Raw genomic sequence first — 14,785 nt, 5'->3', positions numbered from 1 at the left:
GCCTCCTCGTCACGAGGAAGGGTCCTACATGCCCAAGTGAGCTTTTCCCGCATCCTCCAGCCCTCCTCCTCTCCGATTCCCTACTCACTACTCTGGTCTTCCACTGCACCCGCTCCAGACAACAATGACCATGATTCCATCTCCTCCAGAGATCATCAGAAAGTTATCTATTTCTTTCTAACACTTGAGATTCGGGGTTCTTCATTGCTAATACTTGCCTCTCGCATTGCGGAACAGGCTTTACCCACGCGCGCTTATACCGTCAATCTTCGCGTACATCGATCTAGCTCAAATCAAGGGAAATGCCAACCAGTGAGCGACGAGACAGTGGTTTTAGCCAACAGGATACCGGCGATATGCTCTCAAGAATTCGAGACAAACTCCAGAGAGCCATGCAGAGACAAGATAAACCATTAGAAAAGTTCGTGCCGCGTGACAGTCTCATCGCTATCTGGACTGAGGAGTGCCTTCAGACATTTGTGCAGCAGTATAGCCCGTTCTATGAGTCTGACATTCCGAATGTGAGAGAGAACTTCATACAGACTCTCTCTATACTGGTGGAGATGAACTGGGATCGGGATCAGTGGCAGAATTTCAGGACGATCTTCCTCCAACACGAGGGCCGTACCGACAAGAATGTTCCTGATTATGAACTGCCCATGTTGGTTCATGAGTCCTTTCTGGGGCCCTCCTGGGGCGGGACGTTCCTACACACTCGAGACATATTCTGCCCGGTTGACATAGAGGAAGGTAGGGATATGAGATTTGATAAAGGGGGAAGGCTGCCATTTCTCGATATCAATCCTATAACGCCCGAGAGCTCAACCGAGGAGAATGGCCATCTTATACAAGGGAAGCCGCTCACAACTGTTACCAAAGAAGTTGTCGCCAGCGGGCATTTGCGATTGCGTGGGGGTACAACCGCTAGTGTAAGAAACATACCCCCGTGACCTCTGTGGCACATGGCATATGTAAGCTTTCGACTAACCAGACCAGGGAGTGAGATATTTTGCCTGCAAGCGCTTTCGCAGCAGAGGCAGCTTCGAGAGAGAAAAGCGCAACCTTATGCAACTGAAAGAGAGGCTCGAGCAACATCCCGGAATTATGCCCTTTTTTGCAACCATCACCATCAATTATGATTTCCATTTACTGTTTGACTGGGCGGATACAGATCTAGAGAAGCTTCTGCGAGGTCATTTCGGAGCTATACGTCTTTGCGACCTAATCGCAGAGGCCCGCAATCTAGCCGGCGCTTTGGCTTATCTACACAGGGACTCAGAGCCCCAGCCGCTATTTTGCCATATGGATCTGAAGCCTGCGAATATACTGGTATTCAAACACCCAGGAAAGCCTGCAGGAGAGTGGAGAATCTCAGACTTTGGCATTTCGATCGTTGCGATGCCTGGAACAAACTCATCTGACAGCGTCACAAATCCCGCTCTAAAACCAGTCGTGATAGAAGGAAAATTTCAATCTCCCGAGGTCTTTCACGGCAAGGGATTCGGGCGTAAAAGTGATGTTTGGTCACTGGGTTGCATTATAATTCAAATAATCGCTTTTGGACTTGGTGGTGGAGAACTCGAAAACATAAACGCCATGCTTGGTCGGAGAATGGAAGGTCCCACATTGGACCATAGAGTCGATTGCTTTCATCGCCAGTACGACCCAGTTATTTTGAACCCTTACATCGAAGACTGGGTGAAGCGACTACCTGAGAAAGCCAATGACAATCTGCCTCAAGAAGCCTGCCAACGCTTCCGAAGTTTGATCCTCAGGGCACTTCAAGTTGACAGGAATGATCGGTTGTCTGCATTAGAGGTGGAGAGCAGGCTCAATGAAATTTGCGACATACTATCCCCGCCTCAACTTCCTCCACCGCCGCCGGGTTTTGGGAAGGCCGCCTCGTTTTCACACACCTTGATTTACGATAATGACGTCTCAGAGCTCAGGTCACTGCTGGCTTACAATGTCAATGTCGACGTTATTGTCAAGGGAGAAAAACCATTGATCCATGCAATCCGGAATCAGTCCTACAAGGCGGTAGATAGCCTACTGCATGTTCGGCCCAGATTGGACAAGGAAAGTCCTAGCTCAGATGGACATACACCATTGTCTTGCGCTATCTCTACAGGCGACAAAGACATAGTCGAGCGATTGATAGAGGCCGGGGCTAACATTGATGCCCCATCGAAGGGAATGAGCCCCCTTATGATCGCAACTGAAGCTGGCAAGGTCGACATCGTACACTCCTTGCTATACAATGGTGCTAACTATCAGGCCTACGACAACAGAGGATTCACCTGTCTCCATTATGTTGCATGGGCTCGTAATGGAGCCGACCTGGTCAGGGAATTTGCGCGTAGTAAAGTACCGCTTGATATCGGCATGCGCAAAAACAACGGAGGCGAAAGACCTTTGAGCACTCTGATCAGAGTCCATCTCCTCCCAGACTGTGAGCCAGCTCTTTCTGCCTTTATTGAGGCCGGCGTGGACCTCAGCTCCGAGGACAGGGGAGGAAAGACTGCACTATATCACGCCGTTGAAAACCACCTTCTAGAAGTGACGGTCAAGCTTCTTGAAAATGGGGCAAAATATGGGACGGCGGTACTCCCAATGCCGTCATGGGTCAAGGACCCAGCGATGAAGAAGAGACTCGAAGCCGCAGCTCCGGCATTAGAACGCCGGCGGGCGCGGCGCTTGTTGGATTTTGGGAAAAACACGTTCAAATAAAATCATTTAGTATTCGTTATTTTTGTTATTCAGGTTCCATATTGTGGCATATATATGTATATCTTCTTGCTTGACCATTTCTGTCTTCTTTCCTGTTGTCATACCCCATTTATTTATGCTTCTGACCATTTTAATCCCTAGATAGAAGCTGTCATCCGTTGATCTCTGTTATCATCCTTACCACAACCAAACTCTTCAATAATATCATGTTATACCTAGATTAGATACCCTCAACCCTTGGAAGGACTCAAAGAAGTATATTCTCGAACAGAATCAATGGAGTCACCGGACTCACGTTGCCTGCAACTCACACCCAAACAATCCCCATAAGACAGAATTCTCGTACCCGATTGTACGAAGAAGTTATAGTGCCACTAAAGATTTCACGATTGTCCAGAACTATCAAGACCCAGAGGGTTGTCAGTCACAAAGGATTCTTCAGCAGTAGCTTGCCAGCCGCGGAGTTAGGGCTAACTACCTGTTCCCGCACCGGTGCCGGGGCAACCTACGCCCCTTCCACTTTCGTATGTGGGTTGCTCCTTCCTATGTCATGAGATGTTATCAACTCCGCCCTAGGTTCGGATCAGTACGGAACTTTCGAATTTGAACCTAGAACGTAAAGTCGACCGCTTGCCAAAAAATGCGTTACGAAGATATAAGTTCATCCCGATTGAAACCCAATAGATTTTCCTTAAGCTGAAGACGTAGCGGGAAGAAGTAAAAGTGCAAGTAACGGTGATGTCCACGGGACAATAAACGCCTCAAAGACACAGAAAGAAACCAGTAAATGAGATGAGTATCCCATAGCGCGAGCAAGAGGTGCTCGGAAGAAATAGAATGAAATTGCCAGGTCCATAGCACATACATAGCTGGCGAAAAAGAAGAGAAGAAGAACAGGGCAAGCAGAGCGCAGAACTATCAAATCATAATCCGTGTAGGTCTCCATGGGTAGGTACTCAGGTGCAGGTGGCAAATCCTGTAAATCAAATCCGTCTAGCGCCCAAATTCAAAATGGAGTCAAATCAAATCTCATCGTGTCGTATCGTCTTGATCGTCCAGTTCTTCAGACAAAGCGAAGGAGGAGGGTATGTAAAAAGGTATGTCGGTAGGTGGTAGGTGTGTTTCGTCAGGTTGTTCATTTTTCCCTCGCATAGTCAAGCCAAATGCTCAAAACGAGGGGTCGCTATGTTGCTTATCTGTTTGAATATACCATGCCAGTACATCGGTGTAGTCTCGATGGTGCGACAACTTCACGTCTACCTTATCGGGAGTATGGTTTGTTCATGAGCGCGATTTCTCGGGATACGGTTGCCCATTCGAGCTCTCTCTTTATTGGCTGCTTGTTCTTTTTCTGTTGCAGTTCCTCCCACTTTAGCAACTCATAACTGTTCCAGCTATCTGTTAGAATGAGGCCTTTCCAGGGTCAACGTGTTTGCTTACACAAATCGTAAATGGGGTTGAATGATTACGTTGAGCCGTCTTGCGCGGACAAAGCAACTAGAATGTGTTAGTGTCCAAGACCGATCAGGCACAATGACTACTTACTATGCTCGCGGGAATGACAGGTCCAGAGATGCCATGACCTCGGCAATGCATATAGTCGCTGAGCGCGATACACCCACTCGACAATGAACCAATGTAGCCGCTCCATCAGTCTTCCCTTTCCCTTCATGAAATCAGCAAATGGAAATGGGCTACAGAAACAGCCAGATGACTTACGAACAAATTCCAAACACCGGTCGAACTCCTGAGTCAACGGATCAATGCCGTTATCCTGGACTTTAGTGATGTGCATCAAGTTTTCCGCGCCCATTTTAGCGATATCCGAGTCGCTCCACGAAACAGCTTCACCAATGCTGAGAACACGCCTTATTCCAAGCTCCCAGAGCATTTCTGGATTGTTGGCATGAGATAGATTTCCAAGGTACATATATGGAAGGATGCGACTTGGCAAGGAGCCGTCACAAAATTTGAACCACCGCGGATCTGATATTCGATACTTTGCCGGGTTTGCGGGACTCTCTTGAAGAATTCGCTCTTGCACATTTCTCAAAAATGCAACATCAGAGGGGTAGGCGAAGAAGTTTCGCTTCTTTTCTCGGTGGAGCCTGAGCCAAGCTTCGCTTGCAGGGATTCCTTCGGAAAACATCGTGTAGGCAATAACCAAGAGCGAGCTCTCTGTATAGCCATCTGGGCAATGCACTAGGATTTTCCGCGGAGCTTTATGCACATCATCCATGAGGGTGTCGCCTTCTGCGTCAGCCGGCACTTCCGGGTTCGCAAGGTAGTAAATCCATCGCAATGTATTGATTAAATCATCCACGTCTCTGCTTTCTCCGGTTGGTAGTAGTAGTGAGCCAGATGATGGAAACTCTAGCCGCTGTGGTTCATCCTCGAGACGCTTGGCGAGGTTTGCAAGAAAACGAGGACCAGGTATACCAGCCAGGTCATTTGTCTCAATCATCAGATCGAAGGATTCCGCCGAAGGAGCGCCAGAAACCCCAGCTTGCAGAAGATAATCCGGAGTAGGGCCTTGCCAGACGTTGTTCGAAAACTCGGATGCGCGGGACATGGTACACATTTCTAACCGCTCTAACTGGACTGATACTTTGTTAGACCGCGCAGTGTAGAAGCTGGGGAGTACCCACAAAGATCAACGACTTGGTTTGTCAAATGACCGCTCAAATTGACAGCTATTAAATCGGGGGCTCTTCGTTCAATATCGGAGAAAGGACCTAGAATTGTTCAGTTCGGATTCGCGCGCCGCCGAGACAAAATTTGACTGACAGGAGACAACAAACGTGTTATACGACGGCAGTTTCTGGTCTTGATCGTGTTTCAGCCTCCAATGATGTTGTGCAGCTGTAATCCTGCTTGCGACTTCTAGAAGCTGTTTCGCAGTGACGCCATCCTCACCATAAACGACAATGTCAGAGAGCGGCGCTAGCTTTGCGGTCTGGATCTGAAAGTTGCGCACGGAGAACCCTTCCCGGGGATCGACTGCGAGAAACTCCAGCCCCGACGGTCCAAGGATCGCGTCAGGAGTCACAGCGCCTTTTAGCCTTGATGTGGTCAGATCGCCTCCAACTTTGACGATGGTGAGCCCTCTCCAGCATCTCGGAGTACGTCGTAGGGAGCGTTTTCTGTTGGTAAAGAACCCGACTTGCAGATGGTTCTCAGGATGCAAGCCATGCAGCCAAGGAAACATCAAATTGGGATCGGGTAGTGGTTGCGACGAACAGTGCTTGACGGCAGCCACCAATATCTCAATTTCTATCGAGTATAAAGGAGGGGAATCTGATATTTTGGGGAACGCGTCGGGCGGGTGAAGAGGTGAGCTCGCTGTAAGGATGGCATCTTCTTTGGGGGCAGGTGAATTGGTTCGGGAAGGAATAGGAGAGGGCCCTGTCGGGCATACAGGTAGATGTTTGTTCGGAACGGGGGAAGAGGTTCTATTCAGGCTCAAAGCCGGAGGCACTGATCCTGGCGGAGGGGTGGTGTGGCGCAGCGGTTGCTGCTGCACCACTACCGTTGCCATGTCCGACGAAGCGCGTATGTGACGGTCGGGTTGGTATGAATGTCAACACCGGGGTGTATCGGTGATTAGCGTAAGATCCAAAGGCTCTGCGATGAAAATCACGGCCGCATAGTCTGAGGTATTGCGATAAAGTCCGGCGACTTCTAGAGAATGTCTGTGGTGAGACCTTTCCGTTAGTGGTGGGGATCGCACCATTGGGCTGAACCATCGTAAGGTCAAGCACGTGTGAAGGATGGCAGTTTTACTTACTCGAGCACCAAGAACAGACAATCTATGCCAGAGCACACAGGGTTAGCATTGCCTCGAAAGACAGAATAAGAAGCCTGAAAGAAAGTAGTTCAAGTAAAAGGATGCGAAGTGAAATAAAGGTTGGTGGTTGTTGTAGTGATGAGGAGCAGCAGGTGGTGGGCAGTGGAATCGGATGGCTGAAGGCTGTACCCACCCAGAGATAGTGGGAGACCCAAACCCCACAGCGATAAGGAAACCCAGCAAGGAGCAATGTATGGAAAGGTCCGCAATTGAGAGACTCAAAACAGTGGTGATGATACAGACAATATGTACAGATCGGAGGGATCGTCTGGCCGCAGAAACGAGGGCTGACTGGGGCGGAGGAGAGTGTGAAATAGTTAGTTAAGGAATGGGAGAGCGAGAGGGGGAGAATTAAGACAAGAGTGAGAGTACGGGGGTGGGGAGGGGTAACAAGGCTAGGCGTTAGTGGCTCTGCTAGTCTCCCGTACTATACTATAACATTGATGATTGAGCAGTACAGTATAGATCTCTCTTGCATCCGAATATAAATATAAATACCCCTAAATATCAGGATCTATGGGTATATGGAGATACCTGGTCTTCGCAGAGTTTCCCGGCTCCATCAACATCATCATGTGCTCGGCTTCCGTGCCTGTAACACTCACTGACCTCACGAAATCCGCCACTGAAGCCTGTATTCCACCCCATAGTTACAATCTACACCTAAAAGCCACCCATCCCGGCCACATATAATCCTTCTGCCAACGTCAAAGTGCCATACTAACACTTTATAGGCCCTCATCTTAACCTTATCCCTATCCTATACACCCCAGACAAAATGGCATTTTTCCCTGTTTCGCTCCACACCACCACAACGAATTTTCCCAGAGTCTTGACGCCAATCAGCCCGGTGCTGCTTTCTTTCACCCAATAGGCGCATTAGGAGAAACCTTGATTGCGTCCCCGGTCTGGTTGACAGTGGCTGGAGCTCGGGTTCTGGACCACCGAATCGTCAATTTACACAGCGACATGGGCATTTCTCGATTCGTTCGACCCCTCCCTCGTTGGATTTGCCTTACTGCAGGGCTTCTCCACAAATAAATGCTCCAAAGACTTGTGTTCAGAGCTCGATTAGTGGTTTCACGGGATTGTGGTTGGTGCATCGGCCTTTTCCATGGTTGCCCTACAGTCATGCGCCTATCCCGTCTCCTGGGTTGGCCAGTAAGTGGTTGCCATGGAAGATTTATCAATTGCTGTTGGTGAAGATTAAGAGTGTTTCTGACTCTATCCTTACAAGGCGACTTTGACGCATCATACGAAAACCGCAAGCTCTGGAGGTAGGTTTCGATACCCAAGCTGGGAAAGTGGAAATGTGGGGAGGATTTGCTGAGATCTTCCAACTCCGCATGAAATTCCTTATCGGCTTCGTTCATCATTGAATAATTTCTCGAGACACTGGGAGCCTGGAGGTTTGATCCAATAGTGCTAACCGCTCGGTCGCACACGATCCAATCTCACCAACCTTGAGCAATTTCGAGTTACTCGACACTTTTTCAAGGCGGATAACTTATCCAGCTGACTTTCGAACCGCCGCAATAGCTCCTCGGCTCTGGCTCCGTCTTAAAGGAATTCAATAAGTATTCAATATTGTGCATGGCTAGTGTCCACTGCCCGTTGATCGAAAGTAGTGCTGTCGCGGGGTAGCCGAACCAAACATCGGCCATCCCCGCTTGTCATTTCCTGATGACGTATCAAGCCCCTTGTTGCGTTGGCATCCGCATCCGCCCGTGAAAGGAGCTGCATAAGGAAAAACCGCTCCCCCTCTCCAGCGCATTTCTCACCACTCCGATTGGTGCTTTTCCAAACAATGTTTGCGCTGGCTTGGTTTCACGGCATGCTGCAGCTGCTTGCCTGCATACGCCAAGACGGTAGTCGCGCGGCGTTGGACAAAGCCGACCACGCTGGCACTGCTTGTTCTGTTGCCATTTAGGTACGTGGCCCGGTCTGGTGCCGGGCTTTATAAACGCCAGCAAGGCGGCCATGCAAAGGAACAGATCATGAGTCGGAGGCTGGGACGCATCACCAACCGAAAGCTGACAAATGGAGCCGTTACACTTCAGCCATCTCCTGCAGTTCGCCTGCAAGCCTCAGGAGGTAAAACCGTCCCATGTCAGGCGGCAAATCAGCAAAAGACTTGACCATCTTCTCGAGGTCCTTCCTTCCCTTCTCATAGGCCTGTACATCGCGGTTCCCGTAGACGTCTCGACCTGCCGCATATCCCTGCGATAAATTGCGAAAGAATACATTCACTGCCACGCTTACTTCTCCCAGGGGGGCGGCTGTGTGTAACCACAATGGCGGGAGAAATAGGATGTCGCCTCGCTTGAGGAGTGCCTCGTGAGGTGATGTTCCGGGTATTGAAGCTATAGACTGGTCTGCACGGTTTTGGAATATGTTTATATTGGAACTTGATGCACCGGCCGGGACATCCAGGTACTGCACATCGCTTGGTGGGAAAAGAATCAGTCGCTTTTCACCTCGTATTTGGCATAGCACATTGGCCATTACCTATAGTTATTAGGATTCATTTTAGTGTGTTCTCTATATTCAACCCCCATAACATAGCAACATAGCACTTTGCAAACTTACATCGTAATGCAGCCATAGAGTGACTGGGCCAGATATTCTCAGTGGCGAACTGTGGGCATTTTCAATGACAGTCGAAAGCGCTTCCGGCAAACGAAAGTCATCTTTTAGGCCAGGAAAATCTAAATCCAGAGTAGCGGGTTGCTTTGTGGGTTGATCGACGGAGATACTTCGAAGGTATTGCCTCCCTCCAGCATATACTTCGTCCATGAATGCCCCAAAAGGCTTGCTAGTGTAGTCAAAGTTCTTTGTCTGGAAACTCATGTTTTCCGTTTCAGCTTTGTGCACAACCACCTGAAATGTCTTGAGTTATATGTCACATCGAATAAGATCTCCACAGACATGGGAGTTATGACATACCTTGCGGTCATTTCCCACCTTGTCAACCAGATACTCCTTTGTCCACAGCTCAGTGCACGGCCCGATATCTGAGCCCTCGATAATTACCGGCCGGCTACCAGCCAGTATCTTTTGGAATTGGACCGAATCCTCGACCTTAACTCTGGGTATTGTAGACATCTGCGTAGTGGATGCGTGGCTTTTTGGCTTGTCCTTTGCAGATTGTATGAGCTCTGCTTTTGCGGACTGGATGCCTTCACGAATTATCGTCCAGTTATTCTCGAGGGGTGAGTCCGCCCTACTCAGGGTCCAAGATCCTTCTGTCCAAGCTGTCCCATGAGGAAAACATACAGCGCCACCACCAACCAGGAGAACCTGGTCAGAGTTCACAGCACAAGAGGCATGCCCCACAAGCAAAGGACGTGGCCCAGCATAACCAGGATCTAGCCCTATAGTGAAGAAAGCAGGCGAGTCCACCAAAGAGCCGCTCTCAATACACTTGAGTAGCGCTGCTGAGTCGAGGAGCAAAATTTCCGCATCGGATGGCAAGATGCGGCGAGGTATGATACCACCGGCAACCACCAGGCCCCATGGTGTGGGTGTTACTGTCGCCCCAAATCGCGAGAGGAGTTCAACTTCCGGTGTCACATTTCGGAGACTCTCGCTCTGGTCCGTTAACTCCACGTAGACAGACCCATCCGGTCGTCGGTTTAGTTTCCATGTCCAAAAGTCTTTCAGAATAGTGCTATGTGCTCCAATACCTCCAAAAAGGACACCCGAAGCATTGCCTAGGTTGCTGAAACTGGCCCCAAACCGTGGTTCGGGTGTAGTACCGTGTTCCTGAGTTTCGACTGTCTTCCACCCTTCAGCGTCATCACTCCAGAGCAGCCAGGTATCCAGGATCGTGCCATCGCTGGCTTTCCCTCCGTAGATGAGCACACTATCCGAGCCGAGTGTAACCTTTGTCGCACCGTGCCGAAACCGAGCGACTGGGAGGCTGGAACTCGCATGCCACGCGTTGTCCTTACGTACCCAACAGTCGTGGAGAGCTGCAGCGGGGGAAGTCCGGCCGCCAACAAGCAGGCAGTCACCTGCCTGGTTGAAACTAGTTATAGTATGACATAGGCGTGCTGTTATATCACGAGGAGGACACGAGAGCAAGGACGCGCTGCTGCCCTTCGAAGTACTGTATATGTCGGTGTCTGCTAGTCGCCCCTGCCGCCCCAGCCCAGCATGGAAGCCAACAGTTCCATTAATTCCAGGGATCAGAGAACCAAATCTCCGCTGTCCGGTTGGCGTTGTGCAGTTTGAAATGAGCTTATATTCGCCCGATTTGCTGTTTGCTTGATGGCTGGGCCCTGCGCTAGCCACAGCATACTTCGACGGACCCGGTCTCGTGGAAGCATGTAGGATGAAATAATGTGACGCAAAAAGTGCGAGCTCTTCCCACTCATCGAACAACTCGACCGCATCCAATGAAGTCCTGAGGGCACAGTCCACATATTCGTCATCTGACCATAGATCCCAGAGGCTGCGTGCATGAGCATGCGCCCAGCCGGCCTTTGTGAAGCGAAGTTCCTGGTCAGCTAAGGTAGGGTACTCGTAAATGGAGTACAGGGGTGCTCCCAATTTTTTGTAATGTTTTAGCATGGTTGATGCGAACGGGTGATCGGGGCCGTCGGGAGAGCACTGCTCCAGCATGCAGAACCGGGCATCTGTGAAACATGATAGTCAGTTTACTGATCGAACGGAAACCATGTTGCTTTTCGAACCTTTGCTGAGGTTTGAGGCCCATTTCACGACGGCATTGGCAGACCCGACATCCATGTAGGCGATGGAAACTTCCGCAAGGAAGAGGACCGTGCAGTCGGCAGGGAGGACCTCAGTCTTGAGCACATGATCAAGTTTATCCAGATTCTTCAGGTCACATCCAATAGCTATGTATTGGTCGCTGCGTATCTGCACCGCACTTTCATCCGTCTTGAAATCTACATTGTGCAGGAGCTGCGTGACAACTTTGGATTTTTGGACCGCCGCCTTCTTATTGACCATGAGTTTCTCATAATCAACGTCCACAAAGACTGTTCCACTACACAGGGATCGATCCGTACTGAGGAGGATAAAGGGAAGGGCATCACTACGAGTCGGTCTTAGTACGGTCCGTGCTAATGCTGCTCCTAGGCGGGTGTGTCCCGACTACGACTCACAATCCACATCCTAAGTTAAGAACAAACTTAGGCTTGTCCGAAGGTTCTCTCATGAAACGTCGTACAGTCTCCTCCATCGCACGCATTCGCAGCCAGTATACACGATTTATCAGAGGGGCTCGTCTTTGCGGTTTCTTAACAAAGTGTCGGAAGATATGCGGTTCGGGGTAATAGAGCATTTCGACACTCCGTTTGCATACTATACTGCTACTATTGGTCTATGATCACGGTCAGTTCATCTGCAGTTAAGAATAAATCTCGGCTTGTTGAGGGGCGCAGCTCACCTCCATGACGGAATTCGCCGACTTCTCCTCCTTTGATTCAGGCTTCGCCTGATTCGACTTCTCCATGACGGAACAAATCTGCCCGTTGTTGCTGTTGAGATTACGCCTGTGCAAGTCCTGGAGGTCAAGAATAGTTGGTGGGGAGAATGATGTAGCCATCTCATATGGTCCGTGCGCTTAACAGGTGTTGCCGCGTTTGGCGCCAAGCCGCGGTAAAAAAAGAGCTGGCGTCGGGCGATCCCCAGATCTCAGCAGCCGCCAGCCTGCTCTAACCTGTCCTTCTTCATACACGTCGTTTCGATAGCGAATCTGCATAACATACAGGACCGGACCACGCGGCGCGATAATACAGCGAGCCAAGGCTAACAGCCGATGCGTGGAGACAACAACTGACTGACTGTTCCTGGAAAACGGAGCCTGTGATGGGCAGCCGGACCCCTCCACTCTAAGCCTCTGGAACCAAAGTCGGCCGCTTTGGGGCTCTCTTGCGATCCTGCTGGACCTTGACTCTGTTTACTTTTTTTTCTTTTCCTTTTCTTCTCTCTTTGTTGGTGCCTTCAGTCCTTTCCGTCAGGCAACCTTCTGTAGACGCTGTTAGAGAAAAGAGGTGGCTTGTCCCCGATCACCGCCACGATGACGATGAACTTTGTGACGTTCAACCAGGACTACAGCTACCTGGCTGTAGGTAAGACGTCCTCGATAGAGCCTTTTTTCGTATTCCTGGGACGTTTTTGACACCCGCTAGCAACCTCCAAGGGCTTCCGTATATTCACAACAGATCCATTCGCCAAAAGTTATGAGACAAAAGATGGCAATATCGCCATCATTGAGATGCTTTTCTCAACCTCTCTCGTTGCGCTTATTCTCTCGCCCCGCCGCCTCCAGATCACAAACACTAAGGTGCGTAGTTTCTGCTTTACAGAACGGTTGTAGCTTTTCGAGAAACTCGATCACATCCATGCGTTTGGTTTAGCCGGCCATTGGTTAACTGTCGAACTATAGCGACAATCTACGATATGCGAGCTCACCTTTCCAACCACTGTTCTTTCTGTGAAACTGAATCGGAAACGACTCGTCATCGTTCTAGAGGATCAAATATACCTTTACGACATTCAAACCATGAAGCTGTTGTATACGATCGAGACATCCCCGAACCCGAACGGTAAGCGTGCCATAATTGTGGAAATACATCACTGTCTGACTGGAACAGCAATTTGCGCATTGTCACCGTCGTCCGACAACTGCTACCTCGCATATCCTCTGCCCCAGAAAGCAGCACCCTCTTCTTTCAATCCTCCCGCTCATGCTCCGCCGGGAAATACCCATGTCACCCCAACTAGCGGCGAGGTCCTTATCTTCGATACCCTGAAATTAGAAGCAATCAACGTGATTGAAGCGCATCGATCACCGCTAGCATGTATCACACTGAATGGCGATGGCACTTTAATCGCCACCGCCTCGGACAAGGGAACTATAATTCGAGTCTTCTCTGTTCCGGACGGGCACAAGTTATACCAATTCCGACGAGGCTCGATACCTTCACGAATCTTTAGCATGTCCTTCAACACAACATCAACCCTCCTTTGCGTCTCGTCATCCACTGAGACTATCCATCTGTTTAAACTATCACAACCAGCGCAGGTTCAAGAAGGCCTACCGGCATCCTCTTCTCCACCCGGACGCCGACGAAGCTTCAGTTCCCTAAGCCAGTCACCAGAAGGTGACGCAGACGAGGAGTCTGGCTCTACCGATCTATCAGGGAGAAAGCATAATGGTACGTTGATGGGTATGCTTCGCCGCACGTCGCAGAATGTGGGCGGCGCATTTGCAGCCAAAGTGGGGGGATACCTACCAAAAGGTGTAAGCGAGATGTGGGAGCCAGCACGCGACTTTGCCTGGATCAAGATACCTAAACCGAGCCAAGGCGCAGGCCCGAACGCGAATGCAGGCCCCTTAAGGAGCGTCGTCGCAATGAGCAGCAACACGCCACAGGTGATGGTAGTCACTAGTGACGGCAATTTTTATGTTTTCAGTATCGACCTCTCCAAAGGAGGTGAGGGGACATTGACGAAACAATATTCGTGAGTAGACCCTATGACTTGATACTGGCCCATTTGTGCTAAGAAAGCTGTTCTAGGGTCCTCGAATCGAATGACAGACTAGGATACTCGGCAACAGACTTCTAGCTCGCCCGCCAACTACTAATGCTCTCATACCCTGGCTCTCTTTTACACCCTTGACTAGGACTTGCGCTTTTCCGCTCCTGAAGCCTCACGGCTGCATGTAATTTCACTGTTACGATTACTCCACTGTTCATTTATATACTCTGGTACATCTCTTTGGCGTTAGTTGTGCGCAGGACTCTTATTATTTAAATTTCCGGCCTAATATAGTTACCTGGCGCTACTCAAGCTGAAGTCCAGCATACGTCTCACATACATCGATATGTCGTAAATGGAATTCTGGCAGATTAAATCGAACACGAACATCAGCACCTTTCAAAGACCCGGTACAGGCCCTTCAAATCAGCAACCTCCACCACACCTCTTAGAAGCCTCGTCGTAGCCACGAGCCTCGCCCTTAACGCGGGAAAAACCACATGCTCCAACATTCGCGCCATTTGACTCCGTCGGTTCCGAATGAGCTCTTCCTCGTCCTCCTCTTCAACGCTTCCATGGCCCTCGCTCACTTCCTGTCCTTGCGCCTTCGTACCTGGTGGTCTAGGCAGTTGCTCAGGCGTATAGAACGCCGCCAACTCTCGCAAAAACGTTCTGAAGCATTCATCTTCACTC

At 49.9% G+C, this 14,785-nt stretch overlaps 5 protein-coding genes across 5 annotated transcripts; 2 read left to right on the top strand and 3 right to left on the bottom strand.

The window, feature by feature from the left end:
• Positions 1 to 392: 392 nt before the first annotated feature.
• Positions 393 to 2,730, top strand: BJY04DRAFT_212535 (ankyrin repeat and protein kinase domain-containing protein; the record flags this gene model as incomplete). Its single annotated transcript, XM_073714602.1, has 2 exons — positions 393 to 929; positions 997 to 2,730. The coding sequence occupies 2 exons, from the start codon at positions 393 to 395 to the stop codon at positions 2,728 to 2,730; spliced, it is 2,271 nt and encodes a 756-aa protein (XP_073577313.1).
• Positions 2,731 to 3,991: 1,261 nt separating this feature from the next.
• pps1 (tyrosine/serine/threonine protein phosphatase PPS1) lies at positions 3,992 to 6,268 on the bottom strand (the record flags this gene model as incomplete). The annotated part of the gene is made up of 6 exons (XM_073713481.1): positions 3,992 to 4,115; positions 4,171 to 4,227; positions 4,276 to 4,396; positions 4,450 to 5,331; positions 5,379 to 5,465; positions 5,518 to 6,268. The coding sequence occupies 6 exons, from the start codon at positions 6,266 to 6,268 to the stop codon at positions 3,992 to 3,994; spliced, it is 2,022 nt and encodes a 673-aa protein (XP_073577312.1).
• Positions 6,269 to 7,312: 1,044 nt separating this feature from the next.
• BJY04DRAFT_3351 (uncharacterized protein) lies at positions 7,313 to 8,110 on the bottom strand. The gene has a single exon (XM_073720159.1). It carries the CDS (start codon positions 7,951 to 7,953, stop codon positions 7,441 to 7,443), a length of 513 nt encoding a protein of 170 aa, XP_073577311.1. The 5' UTR covers positions 7,954 to 8,110; the 3' UTR covers positions 7,313 to 7,440.
• On the bottom strand, positions 8,111 to 12,112 carry BJY04DRAFT_225478 (tRNA methyltransferase PPM2). The gene is made up of 6 exons (XM_073718214.1): positions 11,994 to 12,112; positions 11,710 to 11,927; positions 11,275 to 11,639; positions 9,524 to 11,217; positions 9,167 to 9,457; positions 8,111 to 9,085 (listed from the first exon to the last, which is right to left on the bottom strand). Exons 1-6 carry the CDS (start codon positions 12,057 to 12,059, stop codon positions 8,627 to 8,629), a joined length of 3,093 nt encoding a protein of 1,030 aa, XP_073577310.1. The 5' UTR covers positions 12,060 to 12,112; the 3' UTR covers positions 8,111 to 8,626.
• Positions 12,113 to 12,191: 79 nt separating this feature from the next.
• Positions 12,192 to 14,153, top strand: BJY04DRAFT_176076 (phosphoinositide binding protein ATG18). The gene is made up of 4 exons (XM_073709427.1): positions 12,192 to 12,678; positions 12,739 to 12,893; positions 12,996 to 13,155; positions 13,204 to 14,153. Exons 1-4 carry the CDS (start codon positions 12,627 to 12,629, stop codon positions 14,076 to 14,078), a joined length of 1,242 nt encoding a protein of 413 aa, XP_073577309.1. The 5' UTR covers positions 12,192 to 12,626; the 3' UTR covers positions 14,079 to 14,153.
• The last annotated feature ends 632 nt before the right edge of the window (positions 14,154 to 14,785 follow it).

Source organism: Aspergillus karnatakaensis (genome assembly GCF_047715665.1).
Source record: "Aspergillus karnatakaensis strain CBS 102800 unplaced genomic scaffold BJY04scaffold_1, whole genome shotgun sequence".
Taxonomy (NCBI): Eukaryota; Fungi; Ascomycota; class Eurotiomycetes; order Eurotiales; family Aspergillaceae; genus Aspergillus; species Aspergillus karnatakaensis.
This window is presented reverse-complemented; position numbering and strand designations above follow the sequence as displayed.

What these genes read in the sequence shown, in the direction of transcription:
- BJY04DRAFT_3351 (XM_073720159.1), bottom strand. Translation starts at nt 7,953, where the DNA reads ATGATGAACGAAGCCGATAAGGAATTTCATGCGGAGTTGGAAGATCTC.
- BJY04DRAFT_225478 (XM_073718214.1), bottom strand. Translation starts at nt 12,059, where the DNA reads ATGGAGAAGTCGAATCAGGCGAAGCCTGAATCAAAGGAGGAGAAGTCG. An exon ending in CTTAACTTAGGATGTGGATT is followed by an intron (nt 11,640 to 11,709) that starts GTGAGTCGTAGT and finishes ACCGACTCGTAG; the next exon opens with TGATGCCCTTCCCTTTATCC. An exon ending in CTCTATGGCTGCATTACGAT is followed by an intron (nt 9,086 to 9,166) that starts GTAAGTTTGCAA and finishes TAATAACTATAG; the next exon opens with GTAATGGCCAATGTGCTATG.
- BJY04DRAFT_176076 (XM_073709427.1), top strand. Translation starts at nt 12,627, where the DNA reads ATGACGATGAACTTTGTGACGTTCAACCAGGACTACAGCTACCTGGCT. An exon ending in CTACAGCTACCTGGCTGTAG is followed by an intron (nt 12,679 to 12,738) that starts GTAAGACGTCCT and finishes GACACCCGCTAG; the next exon opens with CAACCTCCAAGGGCTTCCGT. An exon ending in GACATCCCCGAACCCGAACG is followed by an intron (nt 13,156 to 13,203) that starts GTAAGCGTGCCA and finishes TGACTGGAACAG; the next exon opens with CAATTTGCGCATTGTCACCG.